This window comes from Emydura macquarii, unplaced genomic scaffold (genome assembly GCF_026122565.2).
Source record: "Emydura macquarii macquarii isolate MOO-44397 ecotype Brisbane River unplaced genomic scaffold, CSIRO-AGI_Emac_v2 contig_2897, whole genome shotgun sequence".
In the NCBI taxonomy this organism is placed as follows: Eukaryota; Metazoa; Chordata; order Testudines; family Chelidae; genus Emydura; species Emydura macquarii.
Window position 1 is genome coordinate 45,751,231 of NW_027133034.1, and position 24,615 is coordinate 45,775,845.

General features: G+C 42.0%; 1 protein-coding gene across 1 annotated transcript; it reads left to right on the forward strand.

Annotated features, from left to right (window-relative positions):
• The first annotated feature begins 1,962 nt into the window (after positions 1-1,962).
• ANKRD34B (ankyrin repeat domain 34B) lies at positions 1,963-9,725 on the forward strand. The gene is made up of 3 exons (XM_067568685.1): positions 1,963-2,109; positions 6,577-6,715; positions 7,347-9,725. Exon 3 carries the CDS (start codon positions 7,393-7,395, stop codon positions 8,947-8,949), a length of 1,557 nt encoding a protein of 518 aa, XP_067424786.1. The 5' UTR covers positions 1,963-2,109; positions 6,577-6,715; positions 7,347-7,392; the 3' UTR covers positions 8,950-9,725.
• Positions 9,726-24,615: the final 14,890 nt, after the last annotated feature.

A 24,615-nucleotide genomic window follows, 5' to 3' on the forward strand; every position in this document is an offset into this window, starting at 1 on the left:
CTCGAGCCCCCGTCGGGCCCCTCCAGTGCCCAGAAATCAGAGCCACGAGAGAGGCCTGACCCAGAGCTCTGCTCTGTGGGAAACAAAGGCTCCCCGTTTGTGTCTCTGTAGCGGGCCACCCGCGAGGTGCCGTGCGGTGCCAGGGTCTGTGGCGGGAGGCCCCGGGGGCTGGAGGAGCTGTTTAGACCGTGGAAGGGAAACCAGGCGCTACCCCGCAGCAGGCCGGGGTAGCCATTAAGTAGGGAGGGGAGGCGGCCAGCAGAAGGGCTGGCAGGTGGCTCTGAGTAGGAAGCGTTGCCAGGTAGTTGCGGGCAGCCTGGCTGGGACAGCGAGGCGGGAGGGGGCAGTTTAACGGAGCAGAGCGGGGGCAGGGAGCGGTGAAGGGTGGCCACGCCGGGGGGCCTTTGCTCACGCCGGGGGCAGCCGCCGCTTCGAAGGCGGCGGGGTGAAAGCTGGGCCTTTAAAATTGGCGGGAGGGTGACAGGAGCCCGCGGGGTCAGTGACGGGCTGGCCCGGCCCGGCCCGGCCCCGAGGCGTTTAGCCGCCAGGGGTGGGTAGGTCACCGGTGCCCCTGTAGCGGCGAAGGGGCGGCCGACGGGTGTTCGTTCAGGGGGCAGGGCCGCTTACCCCGCCGGGGGAGCGGGCAGCGCCCTTAGGACGCTACGGGGGCGGCGATGGTGGCCGGTTCTCTCTGCGCGCTGCCTCCCAGCTCCCCGCCCAGGTCTGAACCTCGGGCCGCTGAGGGGTTAGCACTGCCTCCGGCACCTGCTCGCAGCCCAGCCCAGCACGCAGACAGCGCTCCTGGCTGTGCCCCCGCCACCGGGCGCCTGTGGGGGGGACTCGGCAGCCCGGGCTGGGACGCGCTGCCCCTGGTCCCCTTGCTCAGGGCTGGGCGCGCCGCACACAGCGCGGGGGCGGCAGCCGCGGAGACGGCGAGGGGCAGGGGGAGGGCAACCGGCGGAGCAGCAGCGTGTGGAGTCTCCCGTGCAGGGGCTCTGCCTCCGCAGCGCCGCGCTGAATTCCTATGCACACGGGCTCCTGCAGGAACCGGCGGCTCGGCTCGGCTCATCATCTGCTGTGTCCCGGGGGCTGAGACGCGCCTGCTCCGCAGGTAAGAGCCCTGCTGATGCGCCGCTCCCTCCCTGGGGCCAAGCTCTCCTCTCACCGACCCACTGGCCCGCGCCGGGCGTTGTTGCTCTGCTGCGTACTGGGGGTTGCGGGCACTAAGGGCTGCCTCTGTCTGGGCATTTGACCTGCTGGGACCATTCCCTTCCCCAGCGCATCTGCAGCGCTCGCCCTTTCTCTCCGGTGTCTCAGTTACTCTGCTGGTGGCGCAGGAAGGAAATAGCCGAAAGTTAGTGCACGGCCGCTCCCCCTGCCCAGCTGCGCTGCGGAAAGTGGCTGGGATAAAGCATCAGATTCGAAACTGCTCGGACCGTGAAAGGCTTCCCTCGCCCCCCTCCGTAGCAGCTGTTGGAGACAACTCCCCATTTCCTAGCTGGCCCTTGACATAAGACTCCACCACGTTCATTATTTTGTTCTGCGCCCAAAATGCGTAGCCCTAAGGAATTGCCTCACTATTTGCATTGTCTATTTGTAAATCTAGATGAATCCTACCCTTCAGCTCAAGGCCACTTAATTTGCTGCCCGTATTAGAACCGTGCTCCTCGCTTCGGAGCATCTTTCTCCCCGCCACCGCTTCGCTGACTTTACCAAAAGCATTACGGGTGACAGGATATTTTGTCGTTACTCTTAAAAATAAAATCGGGTTTGTTCCCATGTTAATTACATTGTGTGATCCAGTGGCGAAATGAAGCTAATGCAGGAGTGAAATAAATGAGATGGTTTTTCACACGTTTTAGCTGGGTTTTCAGGCGAAATTCACCTTTACATTTTTCTTCCAGTACCAAGATAGAGGTCTATGCTCTGCGGCTGGGAAGGATATATGTGGAATTTATTCAAAGTAGATCAGTTTGCAATACAATGTGGACGTCCACTCCGGTTGTTTCTGCAGCGTTCTGTTGACTCAAGTGATGAAGAATGGAAATGCTATTCAGGAGCCCACACAGCTACCATTGTAGCCTGCAGGCTCTTATCGAAGAAAGCATGGTACGTTAGTCCAAATATCTCAGTTGCTAAAGGATCTGCAAGTGCATTACCTTTATCTCTTTCAGCATAAGGTAATAGGGAAAAATCAAGAATTGCAACATTATAAAGTAGAAACGCTGTTCTCACACTCCCAAATAAGAAATGTTTTGGTTTGGTTTTTTTGGCGGGGGATACAATTAGTTTTATTTAATACTTCAAAATGTTGTTAGGTATGGTAATTTATAATAAATGTGGTCACAAACCTGAAGAACGGTTCCAGTTAGACTGTACTGATTTTTACCTTGCCTTGTTAGCTCATCTTGCAGCTGCCTGTGTCTAAAGGTTACTGGGATTAAAGAAGCCAGCATGCTTTGGGATGTTTTTGTTGGATCAAGATTGTTAGGCACTTCAAAGATTAAGAGCGAATTCTGATCATTGGCCTTTCAGGGGGGAGGCAAAATATGGTAATGGAAGGATTTAAAATGTGTTTGTTGTTGTAGGCTTGCTTTATACCTTTCAGGCATATTCTCTGTGGCTTTTTAAAGATACATTTAATTTTCTTTGAGTAGGGAGATCTGGAAAAACAGGAAAAGGAGTAAAGTGGTTAGGTCACAAGCCAGGATGCTATGCTACAAGCACAAACCACAGCAAGCATATCATACTGCAGCCCCCCCAGACCACCTACTCTCTCCAGTGCAGATTTTCTCACCCACTGCTCCACTCAACACCCCAACCACCGTTCTCAGAGAATTCATTGCAGTTATATAAAACAAATTCCAGAAAACTCAAGTTGTGACTCAAATTATATACAGAAAACACAAAGATTGTGATGGAGGAGACTCTTCAATAAGATGGCTGGAGCACCCCGAGCTTTCTTAAACAGTAAAAGACAAGCAAACTTTAGGCCTGGTCTTCACAACAGAGTTAGGTTGAACAAGGAAGCTTATGTCAACCTAACTCTGTAAGTGTCTACAGTACAATGGTGCTTCCACTGATGTAAGTTGCCTACTGCATCCACTTGGGCTATGGCTACACTGCAGAGTTTACAGCAGCACCCGGCTGACAGCTCAGGCTGTCAAAGTCGGGGTGGAGGTTCCAGCTGTGAGCCGCACAGTGCCCCCGTTCAGTTGGTGGAAGTCCTTCTTGGGAGGATGTACATCCCCGACAGAAGGAGCATAATGTGGACGTGAACCATTGCTTTAATTACTGTGGTGGCTGTATGTCAAGTTAAATCGACTTACTTTTGTAGTATAGACAAGCCCTTAGACTAGAATGATTAGAAACAAAGAAAATCTTGACTAGCTATGCTGAAATGACTGAAGGAATTCTTATTGGAGGATATGTGTTAAGGGGTTAAGGCCTAGGATTCCCAAATCAGAATTACAACTGAGGACTCCATGAAAGACAACTGTTGTTGCTGTTGGTTCACTGGGCAAATTCTGACATGCATCCTCAAAAAGATAGGATCTAGAGTACATAAAAGCTGCAATTAACAAGATTTAGGAATATTTTATTGTTATGGGATAGGTAATGCCAGTTTAACTTTCCAATATATGATGAATTACAGTATCATGAATTCATCTTTTGGTTTCTTTTGGAAATGTGGTCTTTGGGTACAAACAAACATATTTATACATCTATTCTTGAGCACAGGGCTCCTCGTGGTATGAAATGTACCTAAGAGGGTATAACAGCAACACAAAAATCTCCTCTTTGCCAGGGGACTCAGAGCTAACCAATGCAGCCTCAAATGGTGTGCCAATGGCTAGGGAAGGGTGTGCTCAGTGCAGCCAGGAGATGCATGTTCCCATAGAGCCTCTGTCACTGTGGATCCTCTGCCAGCTGCACTTTAAAGCTTCCTCCCTTAGTGGAACATTTTGGGTGGGTAGCACCTTATGGAAGATGCTTATGTTCCCCTAGGAGTAAGGCCTCTCCAAACCACAGCTGCCCCATAACATCATGAGTGAATCAAGACTCATTCCATATTATATAGTTCACAGTATATCACTGTAGCAGTTTCTTTATATTACATTGTGCTTGATTTTGAAGTTCTAGGTGCTCATCACATCTCATGCTCAGGCCTCATACTTCCTTTTTATTTATTTTTTTCCTGAGTGAAAAATGTAATTGTAGTTTTCTTTAGGTCAAATCCTGCTTTTTTTACTCATGTGAGTAGTCCAAATGACCTATAATGAAGCAATGTGTTCCAGTGGGTAGAAGACTAGATTGTGAGTCAGGGGACCTGGCTGTTGTTCCTGCCTCTGACAACTGACCTGCTGTGTGACTTTGACCAGGCTGCTTTGTCTGTCTCTGCTTCAATTTGATGCTGTAGTAGAGTACAAATAAGTGCTACATATTTTTACTCATGTAAGTAAGGCAAGCAGTTCAGGCCCTATTATTTATATGTTGATGTGAGATAAATGTTAAATCATCTATATTTATTTAGATCCTCACATACTATGGATGCCAAAGAAATATAAAATAACTTTAAACCAAAAAAATAAAAATTCTAACCTTTGTTACCTAAAATATATTCCTATTAAATTTGTTTTGAAAACCTAAGCTTAAGTTTTTATTGGATGGTATTTAATTTAAGAATAGACCTGATGGGTGTATCTATCAAAAATACACCTTTCATAACAATGAAAATTAAGATACTTTCATTATCAACTGGAGCAATACACAACTACAGTACTCTGGAATGCTTTTTCATCCCAGTTTTTGCCAATGAGCTCATGGAGGAGAGGAAATTTACCCCTGTGTAGAGGGCCAGCACAAGACCTATGTATTGCTTAAGTCCTCAGAATAGGGCTTCTGTGGGATATATGTGGTGAACAAATCTTGTGCTGGCCCTCGGTGCAGAAGTGAATGTCATTCCAAAATGAACACTTGGTTTCTTGCTTTTTTCCCCCTATCATGAAGAACATTGGAGGACAGCTCCTTTTTCAAAGACTACTACTATATATGACTGCATCCTATTATTGACCTTGTCACAAAACACTGAATGTAATGTTAAGGAGGCAGCACAGCATGCACCTGCATTAACACTAATGCTTTAAACTATCTAACTGAAAGCTCTCATTGTATATGATGATACTGGATTTTGCCACTTACTAAAACCAGATAATTTACATTTATATTGTATGCTGAAGTAGAATTAATTCAACTGAACAAGAACATTCCTGCAATAGAAGTTCCATGATGTTTATTTAAATTGATTTTTATTGAAACTTGCATTTTGGAAGTGTTATTAAAAATTCATCCTTTGATTCTCAGGATTCAGAGTAAAGTTTCAATGGGATAAAAATGAGTGAAAATTGCTTCTTTCTTCAATTATGTTCTGAAACATTACTAGCATCTTCATTGTTTGGGTCATACTAGACATTAAAATATGAGTTGTTGAACTTTAATGTTGTTTCTTGAAGTTTTGTATGAAAAATAGCATTTTATCTGTCCAATACTACAAATTACAATGTTATGTCTATATAGTGAAAAGTCTACTAGAAGAACCACTATTTAAGTATACTTGAAATAGAACTCAGTTTCATCTTTACTAGAACAACATGGTAAAATTATTAAGAATATTGTTGTAGTCCAAAAAGTTACTAATTTTGGTATTCAGCAGTAATCAAGAGTATTGTAACTAGAATAAAGAATAACCAGAGTCCTATAGCACTTTAAAGACTAACACATTTAATTTCTGCAGGCATAAACTTTCGTGGGCTGCAACCCACTTCGTCAGATACAAGAAACAGAAATCAGAGAGGGGGTATACATTCAAGGGTAAGGAACAACAATGGGGAGCGTAGGTGTTAGCAAAGTCCATTCAGTTAGAGTAGATGAGGCCTATTCCCAACCATTGATTAGAAGATGAGAATGTGTGAACAGTGACAATTACTTCTTGTAATGAGAGAACCATTCCAACTCCCTATTCAGACCCAGTTTGATTGTGTCAAGTTTGCATATGTAGTTGACTTGAAAGTTGCCATACTTCTACAAAAGAACTTCAAAAACAGACGTCAGCGAGAAACTGCAGAGCTGGAACTCATATGCCTAGACACCTGTTGACTTCAAATGACCTTTAAAAAGAAGCACACACAACTGGACGTTGGTCCTAGCATTAGGAGCTAGTTTATGGTCCTACTGTAATTAAAATTACTTCCAAATTAATACATCAGTTAAGACCATAATATATGGTGCTATTATATAAAAAAAGTAACAGTGTTCATGTCATCTGCAACAAAACAAATCCATTATTTTAAAAATGAAAAGTTATTTGAGACTATTCCTCTTAAATTGTAAACACTATTTTTTCAATAGTTTTTTAAATTGTTTGATTTTGTGTTTAATCTATATTGATACTTTAATATTTCTGGGTTTTTTGGGAAGTAATTTACTTCTCCTTAGTTAAACATAACATTAAAATACTTTTATTTATATCTTTAATCTGAATAAAACATTTTTCATTCACGGTAGACATTGTTTTAGTTTGTATTACAGTGAATTCCTACTCCATGAGTTTGCCTTGTCAGCCCAGTGAGCCCCAAGATGAGTGAGACATACTTTATGTTACCCAATTACTGCTATTTCAGCCTAAGGAGTGTATTTTCAAAACAGCACAAGGAAGGTAATGTACACTCCAAATTATTGTTATTTTGTTATTTATTGATTTTTCCAAATAGTCTTTAATGTATATTTCTTAAGGTAGAAATAGTTTTAATATTTGATTTTGTTCTTCCATTATTGCCCAGATTTGTTTATATGTTTTCTTGATTCATGTATAGATTTTTGCATTGTGGTTTTCCTAAAAAGAGTGGGTGATTGTGATATAGTATCTAATGCTGATGTGAGAAAATACTGTAGGATTACTTCTGACCTTGCTTCCGCTGGTGTACACTAAGAGTAGTTCCAGTCTGAATGGAATTATACCAAACCTCAAATGTGTTAAATCAGTGTAAAGCTAGTGTAAGTGAGTTTAGAATCTCTTTGTGTATACCATAGGGGGTGGAATATAGGCTACTGAATAAGCATGAACATTAAAAAGGGAACAATTGTTCCTTAAAAATCTACATCTTGTAGATGTACAATGATAATTAATATGACAATGCAATTTAATATTTAAAAACTTTGAATGTGTTTGTTCATGAAAATGGTGAGATTATTATATTACATTTTAATATACTTTTCACAAATTACTATTAAATAGGGAAATTATAGGCTGGTTAATCTTTTTCCTATTCACTTTCTCCAAAAATTAGGCGTTATTTTCAACAGCTAGGAAAGTACAAGGGCAAGACGGGTGGTATGATGGATGAAGCTATAGAGGTATCAACTGATGGGAACTCCCTGATAAAAGCTGTCTATCAAAGCAGACTTCGCCTCACAAGACTTTTATTAGAAGGTGGAGCATACATTAATGAGAGTAATGACCGAGGTGAAACCCCTTTGATGATTTCTTGTAAGACACAGCATGTGGACCAGCAGAGTGTCAGCAAAGCAAAAATGGTTAAATATCTGCTGGAAAATAAGGCAGATCCAAATATACAGGACAAGTCTGGAAAGACAGCCTTGATGCATGCATGCTTGGAAAAGGCTGGCCCTGAAGTGGTTTCTTTGTTGCTGAAAAATGGAGCTGACCTAAGTCTGCAAGACCATTCTGGTTACTCTGCACTTGTTTATGCAGTAAACTCTGAAGACAAAGAGACCCTGAAAGTTCTCCTAAATGCTTGTAAAGCAAGAGGAAAAGAAGTAATTATCATTACAACAGACAAGTCTCCATCTGGAAGGCAGACAACTAAACAGTACTTAAATGTGCCTCCTACTGACATTGAGGAATGCCATTCTCCAACTGCCTGCACATCTCCATCAGAAATAGAACTTAAAACATCTTTATCTCCACTTTCAAATTCATGTGAAACAGAAAACCCTCTTTTTAGCTTTAAAGAGCCAGATCAGTCTGGAAGCATGGAAAATATATCGGAGCCAGTCTCTCCTACTAGAAAACCCAATTTAACACATGCAGGACCCAAGCTTGCACAAGTGCAGCGTCTACATTCTGAGTCTTGGATAAAAAGTTCTTCTTCATTGTTCCATCAGAACAAAATTTCCTCTTTACAAGAACTCCAGGATATAACTCCAGAGGAAGAACTGTCTCTGAAAATCAATGGTCTACCCTTATCGAAGAGATATATTAGTAGACACCAAAGCATTGATGTAAAAGACACTGCTCATTTGTTGAAAATCTTTGATCAAACTGGCTCAAGAAAGTTATCATATGAGGAGATAAATTCTCAGTCACTTTATGCTGAGGGAAACCATAGCCAGAGTGAAATTCCTGTGGATCAGGATTCAGATTCAGTCCAAATGAGATTTGTTTCAACTCTGAAAAGTATTATTCAAAAAAGAAGTTTAGGGGCAAATCACTACAGATCTGATTCTCAGTTAACTACTAGTTTGAGTCCTGCTACCACAGAAGATAGCAAGTCACTTCTAGGAAAGAAAAAGATTCTCTCTCCTTCTCCATCCTTGTTATCAAGTTCCAGAGAATTGCTAGAGAACATGCCTCCTGGTCCTCTGAACAGGAGAAACCATGCTGTTTTAGAGAGACGAGGTTCAGGAGCCCTCTCGTTAGATCATATTGCCCAAACTAGGCCAGGTTTCCTTCCACCTTTAAATGTGAGTCCTCATCCTCCAATTCCAGATATTAGTTTTAGCAACAAGATTTCTGGAATTGTTTCTTTTGGACAAAAGACCCTAATTCCAACAGCACCTGCTTTTCCCAAGGAGTTCAAAAGTAACAAAATGTTGGTAAGGAGGCAGTCATTACAAACTGAACAGATTAAGCAACTAGTGAATTTTTAACGTGTCACTGAAGTATTAACAAATCTATACAACATGCACATATTTGCAGCTTGATTCATTTGGAATAAATATACCCCAAGCAGAGAGCCCACGCAAAGCCTTCTGCACCACATAAGCACTCAAAGCCTTCTGCACCACACCACCTTAACATGGGGCTCTTGGATGGACTCTGGGATGAATTTAATCTCATAGTTTTAGCAGATAAGTGTGTTCACCTAAATTTACATTGATGCTATAATCTGCAAATTGACAAATATTTATTTTATTATTTTCACCACAGACTTCAAAATAGAAAACTAAAACACTATGGACCTGATTCTCCATGACCCCACACCTTGTGAGTCATTGACACAAAACACTTCTATTCTGATTTGATAGCATTTTACACCCAGTTTGTACACACTTTGCACAGTTGTAAATGACTACATAAAGTGCAGGGCAATGAAGAATTAGGCTGTATGATAGCTATTCTCCTCTACCTACATTGATAGAACTATTATCAGGAGCTCATTAGTAGTAGTTACAACCCCTAAGGAGCAGAGAACAGGCTTAATATGGGGAAATTATACAAAATAGCTACAATTCTAAAGTAAAACAGACTACAAAACTGATACAAAAAATATATATAATTAATGTTTTTTGTAAGCAACAGCTTCAATTTAATTCTATTGATTAGTTTTAAATACTGCATATTAAAGAATGGAGTCATTTATTAAACAAAGAAATGGATAACTTTCATCATGAGCTGGACTAAAATGTCATACTTTAAGATTTCCAACATGTATGTTTCTTTCCCACTTCTTAAGACATATATATATATATATATATATATATATATATATATAAATTTTATGGATACTCTAGGATTTGGCTCTCATGGCATTTTTATCACCTCACTTCTAAAAGTCTATAAATGTTTCATTTGTTTCATTTTCACACCGTTTATACAAATTAATATTTTATTCATATTAACATAGTGGTTGTGAATTATACTGAAACTAGATACTTGCTTCTAGAAATATTCAGTAGATATTTGTGGTGTTGCATCTTTAGTCCTAATCCAACTAATATTACAAAATGTTTTCTAATAAAAAAATGAATGTTAGTTATTTAGTTGTGCCATCAGTATAATTAAGTTTCAAATAGATGATAAACATACAGTCCCTATCATCCCTTTTGATAAAAAATATAAAGTAGTCCTGGAGCTCACAATACTTCTTCCCTTGTAGGAAGGATAAGGAAAGGAAAGGAAAGGAAAGGGGCGGGGCATGGTTTGCATTCATGCAGAACTTAAGGATCTATTGCCATATGCGATGTGTGGGGTGGGATGCACAGGGGTCACGTGCACCTCCAAATGTGCTTCTTGGCTTGTATTAAGCTTGCTCACATGGACTGAGCATGTCAGTTACACTACTGAAGCCAGCTGCCCTCACTCAACCCTCCTACTGTCAGCAGGTATGGGTTGTCTAGGTCTTTAGCAAATGCTGGCTTCAAACCCCACAGATTTTAGGGCATGGAATCAGCTCTTCTACACAGAGTTGGACCCCCTAATCCATGGTAGCATGACTGGCTGGGTGGCCAGGTGATATTGTGATGGGTTCCTAGTTCCTGGCTGTCCCCCAGCTCTTTTGGGACAGTTAGGATGAGCACTGAAGCCACTGATGTTAATGTAGTGCATTAACTTCAAAAGGATTTTCCACAAGAAAATATGGGTTTTAAAGGTGATTGTGTCATCTAAAGTGATTTCTCCCTGACCACTCCACTTAAAATCCCATGGAACCTCAAATACACAGGGACTGTTGTTGATTGAGGGAAGTGTACCCGGTAGAGAGCTGCTTCCCTCTTTCTACCATATTTGACTCCCTTCAACCATAATTATCACATTTTTCCTTAACTTTGTATCATGCAGGGGCCATAGACTTCTGCTCTGAAAAATGTATTTGTGCTTTTTTTGTGTTTTTCTGAACAGCTTTATCAAAGCCAGCTTTTTGATCCAGACCATAGTTTCAATGAAAAGCTCTTGTCACTTGAAGTTTGGTAGGAAAACTATCTTCTATAAACACAAAAAATAATAAAAGAATAAATTGGCAAGTCAAACACTCAAAAGATAGGAAATTCCAGAATTAAAGTTGCCTATGGGTTTCATAGTATTGGCTGACAGCAGAGGAATGTTCAGACTCAGGAATCTTGGGACTTCCAGTCCAGTCCCCTGAACTCAGACAGGACCAAGCATTATCTAGACCATCCCAAACAGGTGTCGGTCCAACTTATTCTTAATCTCAAATGATGGAGATTCCACAACCTCTCTTGGCAGTTTATTCTCTGACAGTTACAAAGTTTTTCCTACTGTCCAACCTAAACCACCGTTGCTGCAATTTAGCCCATTGCTTCTTGTCCCATCCTCAGAGGTTAATGTATTTATTATCATGTCCCCACTCAGTCTTCTCTTCACCAGACTAAACAAAACCAGTTTTTTTTCAATATTCCCTCATACTCATGTTTTCTAGACCTTGAATTGCTTCTGTTGCTCTTCTCTGGACCTTCTCTAATTTGTCCACATCTTTTCCTTTAATATGGTGCCCAGAACTGGACATTACTCCAGTTGAGACCAAAGCAGTGTGGAATAGAATGAAAGAATTACTTTTTGTTTCTTGCTTACAACATGCTTGGTAATACATCCCAGAATCATGTTTGCTTTTTTTGCAGCCACTGTTGACTCATATTTAGCTTGTGCTTTACTATGACCCCCAGATCCTTTCCACAGTACTCCTCCCTAGGCAGTCATTTCCCATTTTGTATGTTTACAACTGATTTTTCCATCCTACTTGGAGTACTTTGCATTTGTCCTTATAGAATTTCATACCATTTACTTCAGCCCATTTCTCCAGTTTGTCCAGATCATTTTGAATTTTAATCCTATCCTCCAAAGCACTTGCACCTCCTCCCAGCTTGGTGTCATCTGCAAACTTTGTAAGTATACTCTCTCTGCCATTATCTAAATCATTGATGAAGCTATTGAACAGAACTGGACCCAGAATTAGTACTCTGTGGGACATCACTTGATAAACCCTTCCAGCTTGACTGTGAACCACTGATAACTACTCTCTGTGAATGGTTTTCCAACCAGCTATGCACCCACCCTCTAGTAGCTCCATCTAGGTTGTATTCCCCTAGTTTGTTTATGAGAAAGTCATGCGAGACAGTATCAAAAGCCTTAATCATAATCAAAATATACACATCTATTATTTTCACCCCTAGCCACAAGGCTTGTTACCCTGTCGAAGTTATTAAGTTGGTTTGACATGAATTATTTTCAACAAATCTATGCTGTTACTTATCTTATTATCTTCTTGGTGTTTTCAAATGGATTGCTTAATTATTTGCTCAATTATGTTTCTGACTGAAGTACTGAAATTAAGCTGACTGAGCTGTAATTCATTGAGTTGTCTTTATTCCCCTTTTCATAGATGGGCAAATATAGTGCCATTTTCCAGTCCTCTGGAATCTTTCCCTCCTTCCATGTCTTCTCAAAGATAATCACTAATAGTTCAGATATTTCCTCAGTCAGTTCCTTGAGTATTCTAGGATGTCTTTTATCAGGCCCTGATGACTTGAAGATAGGGTGACCGTTTTGGCCAGGACAGTCCCCTTTTTCAGCTCTGTCCTGGCTGTGCCTACTTTTTTGCCAAAACTGGGCATTTGTCTCTGACTTGTGCAGGCAGCACTGTCCTCCAGCAACAGCAAAGTAGTAATCTTCTCCATTGCTACTGGCGGGCAGTGCTGCCTTCAGAGCAGTCTCCTCTGGCAGCAGCTCCTGCTCTCTGGCTGCAAGGCAGGGCAGAGAGCAGTGGCTGTTGCCCCAGGGGTCAGCTCTGCTAGGGCATTCCTGGGCTCTTGATACTAGCTGCTGAGCTGGGGATTTTCGGTAATCTAGAGAGAGGAGAGAAAGCTTGGGGAATAAATAATTTTTACAGTTGGCTTATAGGAAGAAATTGTATGTCCTTAGCACTTCAGAAACTGGCTAGAAGGAACCTGAGGTACTGGTACCTGTAACTGAACTGCTATTGTGTCTTCTACTGAGCTACTTCAGGCAGTCAAAAGTCTTTCATGTTAGGGGAGTTCATCCCTGTACCTACCACGCTGGGAGCACAAGACCCAAGAGTAAGATTCCAATGAGATGGTATTTTTGGTGATGGGTAAGTAATTTTCTATTTTATTAATCAGCTAGTTATCTTCATAGGACAACATTAGGTCCAATTCTCAACTTAGTTCAATGGTGTAAAAAACCAAAAACCAAGAGTGATCCTATTTAAGTAAATGAAATTACACTGCCATTAAATCTCTGGAAGGCAGAGGAGAATTAGCCCATTTTTTCAGTCATTTTAATGGAATGTACACAGAAAGAGGAAAGTTATTTTATTTTAATACATTATAACCATTTGTTTTTAAATGCTGGAGAGCGGGGGGAAAAAATCACTATTTGGGGATTTTGCAATGTACCTAACTCTTTAAATATTGGATTCAATTCTGTATGCAAGTCTAACCAATAAATGAATGTTCCATTTTAAAACCTGTTTCTCAAATTGGTTCTTGTCTTCAGATTTCCTTCATGTTTAAGGGCATTTAAATATCATGGAATTACTAAAATGCTTTTGACTTTAACAAGTTACAGTTACTTGAGCTGTGCTATAAACTTGCCAAGTGTACTTTCTTGCAAAATGTGAACATTTATTAAAATATTTTAATAACAGATCATACAATAAATTAAATTAAGTAGTTAAGTGTCTAATTTCTTTTTTGCTTTTATCAGTATACAAGAGTCTGTACAAAGTGTGACCAAAATGCATCCATTGCCTGTTTCATTTAGGCCAAGTACTGAAATTTCTTGCACGAGTTCTTATATCTCAATTTCAATCTGAAATGTAATATGGCATTTGTAAAATGTCAATAACTTCTCTGACCAACAGGTCATGAGTATTTTCTTCCCATTCTGAATATGTGAAACAAATTGTATTCTGTGCAAAAAGGCCTGATTTAAAGCTCATTTAAGACAATGAAAATACTCCACTGATTTCAGTGGCCTTTGGATCAGCCCTTTTATGCCCCAGAAAAACTGGAGAGACTGCATGGCAATTAGTTTTACAGAGATGAACTGACATAGGAAGAACATCACAATATAACTCTCCTTTTTGTACAATAAGTTAGGAGAGGTGTTTTTCCAAACAGCTTCGGTATTGCACTTGCCTCAACTGTACTGACACGTCTCACCAGTAGACAGCTTAACCACTTGTGGTAAATGTACCATACAGGGCAACTCCAACCTTATTGGAGTGGGTGAAGCCCACACCAGGGTTCTCATGTCTTCTTCCAGGAGCCAGATCTAGGGTCAGATGAGTTAATGACCATTTCCTCTTCCTGCTCCTCCCCCCTCCAAATGCATTTGCCTCACATCAACTTCATTCAGCACATTCACTGGGTACGTGGACCCTATAAAGGCCCCAACAAGAACAGGAAGCTCTCTGCACAACAGACTAATGACTACTGGTTCCTCCCCAGACTGACTCACCTGACCCTGCTTTGTTGCCTCATCCAACCTTGCCTCCCTAACCCACGAACCTGGTCCCTTGGATTGGATCTTCTGGCTACTGAACACTGCCCCAGGCTGCTTCTGATATGGACCGTCCTGCAGGCTATCCAGTCCCCTGTGCACACTTGATTACTGTTCTGGACTGCCCCCAGTCCACCTCAGACACTGGGCATTACAGGATATTAAACTATAGTTCAGGGAGTCGATGGGTTTTCACCAGGTTCTGCGCATGAATGTTCAACCTTTTCTTCTGCACAACAGGACACAGTCATCTGACACCGCAAAAGAGTACCTTGGCCTTTTTGCAAGGAGCTTGCACTGCACAGCTACCCGGTGCTGGGCTTGGATGGGAGGACAAGACAAAACCACCTGGAAATTTTTGAAAGCTTTTGAATTGCCTTCTAGGCAATGGCATTATTCTCTCTCTCTTTCCCCCCTCTCAGTTCTGTCACTATAAGTTAGAGGATAATTTATGATAGCAGGATGGACAGGATAAAAGCAAAGGACAATAGGACAAGAAAAATAATGGTATAGTTTCACCTTAACATAGTTTGGATTGGTAACGACAATGATTGTGTTAGCAGAATTTATACCCTAAAGCAGCGGTTCTCAACTTTTTTCCCTCGGGAAAAAAAGGGGGGGGGGGACTTGCGGCCGGGGGAGGAGGCATTTGCAGCGGTGGCGGGTTACATGGGGGGAACAATGCCCTCCACCGAAACCCTTCCGCCGTTTGCCCCTTTTCGCGTACCACCAGTTGAGAACCGCTGCCCTAAAGCAATGTAACATATCAATTCTAGAAAGATCTGTTTCAAAGACATACAGAGAAAAGGATCTCAAAGTGCTTTAAACATTAAGCCTCAAAACAACCATATAATATAGGTATAAATAAGGCAATATATAGGATAAGTTGAGGTAAAAAATGGTGTTTCAAGTTGCTGAGCACCAAGTAATTTTATCTCCAAAATTACTACAAAATTATTAAAAATGGATAGTCTAAAGAAATAAGAAATTGTAGGCCAAATCTTAATAATTGTCTTCAGTGTCAATTCAGGGATGGAGACTCTCACTATTTTAGTTACATGTGATTCTTTCCATGCCTTTTGGGACACCACAAATAAAGACAAGCAAAGTAATCACTATTACTATGACTATTTTATTATTAAAAATATATGAAAAAATAAACATGGTTACATCACTTACAATTTTTTCTGTGTGGAGAGCTTTCAGTACAGAGTACACCTTTGATCGTGGGTCCTCGTTTGGTAGGACACTCTTCTCTAGGTAAATTAATTATAGTATTATTAGTATACTAAAGTATATTATTCCCCAAATCAGTAGTGAGTCCTGTCTCAGTATATATTACAAGCCTTGTTCATAAACGGCAAGCAGCTCATAAGATTCAGAATTTAAGACCAGAAGAGACTATCGTGATCATCTAGTCTGACTTCCTGCATAAACTCATAACCTCTGGCTGAGTTACCCTCCTCAAATCATGATTTAAAGACTTTAAATGGTGGATTCTTTGCAACTTGCTCTAATTTATACCAGCAAGTGACCCATGCTGCAGAGGAAGGCAACAACAAGAAAACCCAGGATGTCAGGATTTTACTTTTTTCCTACCAACTTTTTAATTGAATGCGCACGTGCGCATACACACAAACTTCTCCTATATATTAACCATTTGTTACCTAACCTTAGCTACAGTTGAAACATTTAATTATATATATGGTTAAAATAAATGTTTGTATTACACCATTTACAAATGAAGAAAGTTTATAAAAGTCCAGCTAGTTAAAAAAATATTAACATAATAGAAGCAAAATTCAAAGGAGGAGGGATAGAGATAGCAAGGCAAGGAAGTGAGTAGAGAGGAGAGCTCCTTGAGTTTAACAGAATCATTTCAGATATCTCCAGGAAAGCATCCCATATTGCTAAGAATTTTTCTTGGGTACTGGTTACAGTATACTAATTCTTTTCATGGTGGCAAAGCTTACAATGTTGCACCAGTCTTTAATTGGTGGTTGCTTTTTGGATTTCCATTTAGTAGTACTAGTCTTTTAGCAATTATTAGTGCTCTGCTGAGCTGAAGTTTCAGAATTATTCCGCTTCCAATTAATATCCATTAGGTTTAATGTTAATTTTTTTCCTATAAAATTGTTACAAGCTAAATGTAACTCTGCAATGAAGTTCTGCCCAAAACAGAAGTATAGGAGAGTATGGATTAAATTAGCACCTGCAGAATCACAGCACCAAATTAATCTGATTTAGTAGCCCCTATTTCTGAACAGTCAGAGAGGGGTCCAGTGCAGCCTCCATATGATTTTTTTGCTGGATTAATTTTAAATGGAAATCTAAGGAATGGTTTGGACACTGGCTGAAATTTGTTTCCATTGGTTAGTAGAGAAAAACTGGCCTGGTTCCTCCTCCTATATCTTTTTTAGGGAATCCATGTTTAATTCAAATTTGCTGGCCAAGTGTGCATGGAGTGTTGCCATAGGTCTTGGCAATCTGGATAATATTTGGAGAAATGAAAGCAGGTCAGCTGGATCAAGGATAGTGAAAGCAGTGGGCCAAACAGCTGAGAGATGGAATGTTTAAATTGAATATATTGCCATTGCTTCTTAGTCTCTAGATTGAACTTGTCTTTTAATATTGTAAAAGGAGAAAGATATCATTTTCAGCAAGTTGACTGATGGTCAAAATCCCTTTCCTGATCCTATCTGGCTAAATGATGCAGTTGTCTGCTATACAAAGTTTTGAGTTATCCCAGCTAAAGGCCTTGTTATATAGAAGGGGGTGATTTTAAATTTAGTAGCCATCATATGCCAAATATTTCTGACTGCCATAATAGCTGAAGTTGTTTGATTGGGAATTGATAGTAATCAGAGTGCAGCACATTGGAAAGGGGTGAAGGAACAACCATTTCTGCTTCCAGATGGAGCCAGTCAGAGCCTCTGCAGCATGAGAGAATGAGTCCCGGTGCTGCTTGGCTAAGAATTATTGCCTGATAGTGAAGTTTAAAATTGGGAAATCTAAAACCTGCTGTTTTGATAGGGAGCTGCCATCTTGTAAGGGAATTTTGGGTTGTTACCAGCACCCCACAAAAAGGACTTAAACGTTTTGTCAATTTTGGTCAAATAAGGAGGAATAGGGATATGAAGGGAATTGAGAATAAAAAGGTTTCATTTTAATTATGTTTATTTGTCCCCACAGGAAGAGAGGTAGTGCCTGCCATCTATTTAAATAATTTGCTAATTGCATGATTCATGAGGCTAGGTTTTTAAATTTCCTTGAGTAACAGGATGCCAAAATAGCTGAGATTTTCCAGTTGTCATCTAAATGTCACTATGAAAAAGCCACTTTCAACTAAATCCAATGAGATCTTTGTTTCTATCAATTTCTCCTAATTTTTTTAGCCAGAGAGTTTGCCAAACTTATCTATTGTTTCTAGGATAGATTGACCCTGATTTTTTTATTAAATAGGAGTAGGTCATCTGCATACAGAAAGATTTTTGTCTGCAGAGTCCCTGATTTGATCCCTTGAATACTTTGGTGTTCATTCCCTAATTAGTGCTGCCAATGGTTCTAATGCTAGACTAAACAGCAAGAAGAGAAAGGGTATCCTTGTCTAGTTCCCCAAAACAGATCAAAACGGGCAGGGATGAGAGAGAGGGAGAGCGAGAGAGAGATAGATTGTGCTATGTGTTATGGTATGAGAGTTAAGTTTGGAATATAACAGCTTTATCCATGAAAGGAAGGATTTCCTCAACCCAAATGTATCTAGGGTAAGAAGCATATCACCAGTTCACTCTTGTCAAAGGCGCTTCTATGGATCGAATGAAATGATTGCATGGGAATTTCTAGAATATTGATGGAATGCCATAACTTTCATCAACTGATGTATGTTATCTGACCCATGCCATCTTAAAATAAATCCCTCTTGATTAGGGTGAAGTATATCACTCTTTACTTTTTCAAGCCTCTTGGCCAGTATTTTTATATCTATATTGATTAAAGAGATGGGTAGCTGTTATACTTTTGCACATCCTTACCCAATTTTAGTAGTATACTAGTTAGGATTTCCCACACAGAAAGAGGTAACATACCTTTCTTTAAGGCATCTTCATAAACGTATAACAGTTTAGGGGTCAGAACATCTTTGAAACTTTGATGGAATTCGATCAATAGTCCATCAGGGCTGAGAGTCTTGCCCAGACTAATTTCCTCCAGGACCTTGATTATTTCCTCGGATTACAAGGGAGAGGCCAATGCCAGCCTGGCCTGCTATTCTTCTGAGATTTATGGGAGGTTAAGAGTTTTAACAAAATTATTCAGTTCTTTTGGGTCAGGTGGTGAATCATTATTTTAAAGAAATTGAGAGAATTTCAAAAACTGATCACTGATTAGTAAGAACCTGCCCTTGTTCTTTGACATTTCACTTTCAATCTGTATGTGAGAATTTTCCTCACATTGTCCGGACTCCCAGTACGGGTGTTGAGTATCAAAAGAGCAAAATTCAGCTTGTGCTAAAGTAAGCCAATTTACTTCATACCAAAAGATAAGTTACTTTAAGATTTTCTTGACACGGGTAGTTTGCACATTCTAAATCCATAGCTTTGAATTGTTTGGTTAATTCCAGGAACTAAGCCTAGCTAGCCCTCTTCCTATCTGCTGAGTAGGAAATGATCCTGCCCTTAATAAAAGCTATTAGTGTAGCCTAAAGGGTGGATCAGGAGCTTTCTGGTGTCATTTGTTTAGAAGAAAACACTTCTTCTGTGACATAGTTCTGAAAATGTTTATTTTTCATAAGAGGAGTGTAGCCGGGAGGGGTGGTCCCCCTCTGAGAAGGACCCAGAAAGGGAGCCAGACCCACCCTGGCTGACAGAGGCCTGCCCCAGGGAAACCCCTGACTGGAAGCAAGGGGGCGGGTCTAGGCCTTTAAAGGCCCCAGTGGCCCCACCTGACTGGAAGCAGGGGGGGGCGGAGCTAGGCCTTTAAGAGCCAGGCCGGTGAGCTCAGTTGGCAGGAGACGGCCGTGTCTCCTCTGGAGCTCCTAGTGAAGGCTGGGCTGGGGAGCTGCGCTGAGAGAGAGTGGTCGGCCTTAAACCCAGCCTGGGGATTGACCGAGGCCTCCCCCAGGTACCCTACGGCCTGGGAGTTGGAGGGCCCACCAGAGACCCCCACGGCCTGGAAGCCGGAAGAAGGCCCGTCGGGGCTCCCTGCGGACTACGAGCCTGAGGAGAACCCCCCGGAGACACCCGGGGCTTGTGAGCCGGAAGCGGACCTGCCAGAGCAGTGCTGAGCCTGGGACCCCGAGAACCTACCGGCCCTGCCCCAGGCATGGGGACCGCAGGACCTGGAGGAGCTACCCTCCAAAGATGAGCCGATGGAGCTACCTGAGCTGCTGCCTGTGGACGAGGAGGGCCTAGCAGGTCTATCAAACCTCAGCGACCCAGAGGAGGCAGGTACCGGGGGTTTCGGGGAGGAAGAAGCCCAGGGATCACCACACATTAGTGGCTGAGTCGGGGCAACCCGGGCGGTGTGTTGCGGCCGGAGCCCTGCCGACCCAGTGGCAAACGCCGTTGCCACTGCAAGGGCCCTGGGCTGGGACACAGTGGAGACGGGCGGGCCTGCGTCCCCCTCCCCCCTTCCCTATCCTCCGCGAGGAAGCCTTCCCCGCCGTGCTGTTCCAGAGAGCGGCTTGCTCGCCTGCTTTGCCAGCCGGGCCTGGTGCATAAACTGCCTGCTTTGTCAGCCCGGCCTGGGGGCCTGGTGCATAAACTGCTTGCCCTGAAAGGGGCACAAGACTGCTCCCGGTGGGAGGTAGCCGGGAGGGGTAGCCCCCCCTCTGAGGAGGACCCAGAGAAGGGAAAACCCGGACGCTGCTCCCCGGTTCCAGGGGTACGTCCACAAGGAGTTCAGTCTCCATCTTTCACAAGTCCAATTTGTATCAGGAGGGGAAAATTGTACTATCATTAGGCATGATGAGAGATAATAAATTTGTTTTTATTATTAAGCATGAAGTCTACCAAATTCCTAGAAATCAGAAAAATCTATTTGTGAATGTGCATAGGGGAAGAGGGAAAACAAAGTAAGATCCTTTTCACAAACCCCAGTTCTACAACTGCCATACTTTTAACCCCAGTTCTACAACTGCCATACTTCTTTTAACCCAGTTCTTCTATATAACCTTTTATAATCTTCCTAGCATGTGACTGTGTATAGTGAGGCCAGCCTGATTTGTCCCCCCCACCCAAACAAAAGTCCAATGCCCCATTAAAATCTCCTGGTATGATGATTTATTCTAGTAGCATAGTAATTAATTTTGAAAAAACTTGGATAACTTTTTGTTGGTCCATATAGATTAAGGTACACAGAGTGAGATCTTAGTCTTCACCAGCAAAAAAAACAAAAAAATCAAAACCATCTACCTTCCTCATCTTTATTTACATCTAGACTGTGTCATCTTTTGTAAAACAATATCTCTATACTTTTGGCTGCGGAGAAGAAATTGTTAAACACTCCTCCCCTATCCATCCCTCCTAAATTTCTCTGCCTGCAAGTCATTAAGATGGGTCTCCTATAGGAAGATACCTGCTTTCAGTATTTTCAGATGAGTGATACTTATTCTTTTTAGTCAGTGATTCACCCCTTTAGTGTTCCAGGGAACACAATTTAGATATTAGCTAGAAGGAGTTCTTAGGTCAAATATCTCTTTATCAAGTGTCTCCATAGAGTCATTGCTTGGGCCAATGTTAGTTCCAGATCCAGGAAAAGTGTATCTGGTTTCCCACGCACTGTTCCGGGGACATGAGAGGGAGGGAAAGGGGAGAGGGTAAGGCACACCAGAAAAAGGAAAAAAGGTTGGTATAATGTGGGCAATAGAAAAACTGAGAAAAAGATAGTGATGAAAACTGACTAAAGATCACAAACCTACATAACCTGTTGTGGCGAGGTGGGCCTGTTTGGCCCTGTGAGTCTGCGCTCCCTACAGCTATGCCGGTGGTGTGACTGGGTGGGAGTGGGGGGAAGACGGGGGAGGCCGGTCCCGCCCTCTACCCTGGGCCCCAACCCAGGGACCCTGCGAGGAGTAGCCTCAAACAGCTTAGTCCAGGGGCTACTACCTTCCCTGGGTCGCTCATCTGTAGCCCCCCTGGCTTGTGGTCCTCCTTCAGTCTCTTTGGGGCCGGCGTCCTCTGGTCTTGCCTGGACAGGCTCCTTCTTAACTCCCGTGGCTGGGTGCTCTCGCCACATCCACACTAGCTCTTCCACCAGCTCCACACCTAGCAGCAGCTCTGCTCCGCTCCTCCACTGACTCCATGCCTTGTAGCAGCTCTACTCTGCTCCTCCACTCAACTCCCTCTCAGCTGCCCCCATCTGCCTGACTGGGAGGCTTTTAACTGCTGGGGCAAGCTCCTTGATTGGCCTCAGCTGGCCTAATTGGCCTAATTGCCCTGGAGTAGACCCAGCTGGATTACCCAGGGAACAGGGATTTGCTATGCCTGGGGCTGATATATATGCCTTCCAGCACCCTCCTATAGCCGTCAGGGCTGGCCCCGTCACACTATCCAAACTGAAAGAAGACCAAAGTCCAGGAGTTTTACAAGGAGTGGCCTCATCACTCACTCTTTTCTCCTCCTCCATTCCAAAAAAACCACCCAAATGGTTTCCGTTTAACTTTATGAAGCAGAAATAGTCTATCAAGGGAAAGCATGGTTTCTGCACTAGTCACAAAAAAGAAAAAGGGTGTGGAAGGGGGAAGAAGGCTGGCATCTAATCTTAAATCTACAGTGGATATATAAGAAAGTTACACACATTGTTTAAAATATCCTTATTCCAACACTAGTGGATCATTTGCAGATAAGGGTTCATTAGCAGAACAGTTCTGCCTAAACTTTGCTTCCTAGAGCCTTGTCCACACTGGATTATATGAATGCTATTGCCCAATAAAGTCAACCCCATCACAGTCAGCATAACATTTATTTCAACTCATTTAAGAACCTGAACGAACATTGAGAAAATACCTGACAGTCTCATAACACATTCTCAGTAATTTAGTGACTCATAACCAATAATTATTTTTGGATAGGATTTTAGAAGATCAGATTTCTTTACAGGGGAATTGAAAAGATTCATCACTAAACTGAAATTGTCATTACATTGTTTAGATCGGTATAAGTGTACCTTTAGGGCAAACAGATTGATTTCAATCAAATGGATTGAATTCCAGATTTATTATAAACTTGGAAATTAGATGGGGATGAAACAAAAAGGGGTGGTGGTGGTTAGAAAAGGTACTAGTTGGGAGAGAGTCTCAGACAGGAAAACACAAAAACACACACTTCCCTGTTGAACCATACCACTCCATGGGTTTAAAAAGTCCCCAGGTTTATTTCAATGACTTGCTTAGAGAGAGAGGCTCAAAGGTAGTTGTCCTCTTGGTGACTGGAATCACAGAGAGATAGGGTGGATGCAGGCAAAGCAGGTACATCCATATTGTAAGCACTCCAGGCTGCTAACCACAGTAGTAGCCAGAGCCCATAGCTGCTTCCTGAATTTGGATGGAAGGTCAAAAATACAACAAGAGATAAGATCCTTCCCTCCATCTACTTGCTCTTTTGCTGGCTCCCTCTGGTGCTGAAACCCAAGAAGTTCAAAAAATGAAACTAAGGGGAAGAGAGGGACAAAATAAATGGTGGATTTGCCCTGTACAGTTTGTTCCTAGATTGAAAAACTGAATTCCAACACTGCAGTGACTGATCTCGTAAAAATTTTTAAAGCATCTTGTCTATCTTCTGCAGGGGTCTTTTGCTGTAGTGAGATTAGTTATCTTTCATCTTATTCTACTGTCATAAAACTAAGTATCTTGTCTTCCTTTTTAACTTTGGAAGTAGCATGGAAGGAATTGAAGTAGTCCAACCCCAATCCTCCTTTGGCTAGGGCTCTTGGTCTATTGAATTTAGCCCTTTTTCCCCACAGGTCCTTGGTGTAATCCTGGAAAATTGTCAGCCTTTCATGTTTGATTTTTAAGTTCATGAGCCTTTTAAAGAATGAGTTCCTTAAAACTGTATTTTAAAAATCTTACAATTATGGCCCTGGGCTATCTGGGGGTAGTTTTGGTGCAAGGAGGCAGTGAGCATTCCCAATATCTAAGTTTGAATGGGGGGACAGACAAAAGTCCTGGCAGCATGGTGGATAAAAATTTCCCACAGTTTTCAGTTTTTTCTCCTCCATCTCCCCTCACAACCATTAACCTTCTCCTGCAGTGCTTCTATAGCCCTATTCTGTTGCTCTGAGATTATATTCATAGTACTCACTGTCTTCTAGCAAAGAGATTATCTTCAGATATTTTTCTGAAGATAGGTCTGCTCCTTTGAGATTTGTTTTAGTCAGTCCCTGATTTTATCTAGTCTCAGAGGGGCTGCCCCTCCCTGGGCAACCATCTTGGCTTCAAGAGGGCTGTCAACAGCTTCTGCTTTTTAGGATTTTGTAGAAATATGAAGATGGAACACCATCCATAATGTTACTACATTAAGAGCATTTTAGAATAATATTTGATGAATATTAAAGTGATGCAATTGCTGATTATTGTGGATTTTATGAAGTGGACACAGGAGCTGTAAAACTTGGCAGCCACCATCCCCCTAGTGGCTCCTGGAAGTCATCTCAGGAGGACTAACATTCAGGAATGCCAGGAAAAAGACTGAAAGTAGAAACGTAAATTATGCATTGTTTGAGGAACTGGACAGGAGTTTGATTACTTACATCACTATTAAATCCAAGGAAGTTATGAACCCTGCTTACCCCCTTTTCAGCCTCTTCACCCAACAAGGATAAGCAGCAAGAGTCATTGGAGAAGGAAAATGAAGTGGGGCAGTGAAGAGTTCTCCCCAGAAAGCCATGATCTCGTCAGGAATCAGGACCTTGATTGGAGCTGTTTAGAAAGTGAGCCCAATTCCCAGCCAGAAACCGAGGTTGGGAGTGAGGCGTCAGATCCTGTAGAGGGAACCTCAACATATAGCTATCTTCATTGTTCCAGGTGCCCCGTGACCACTGCCATATTTTGGCAACAAGCTAGT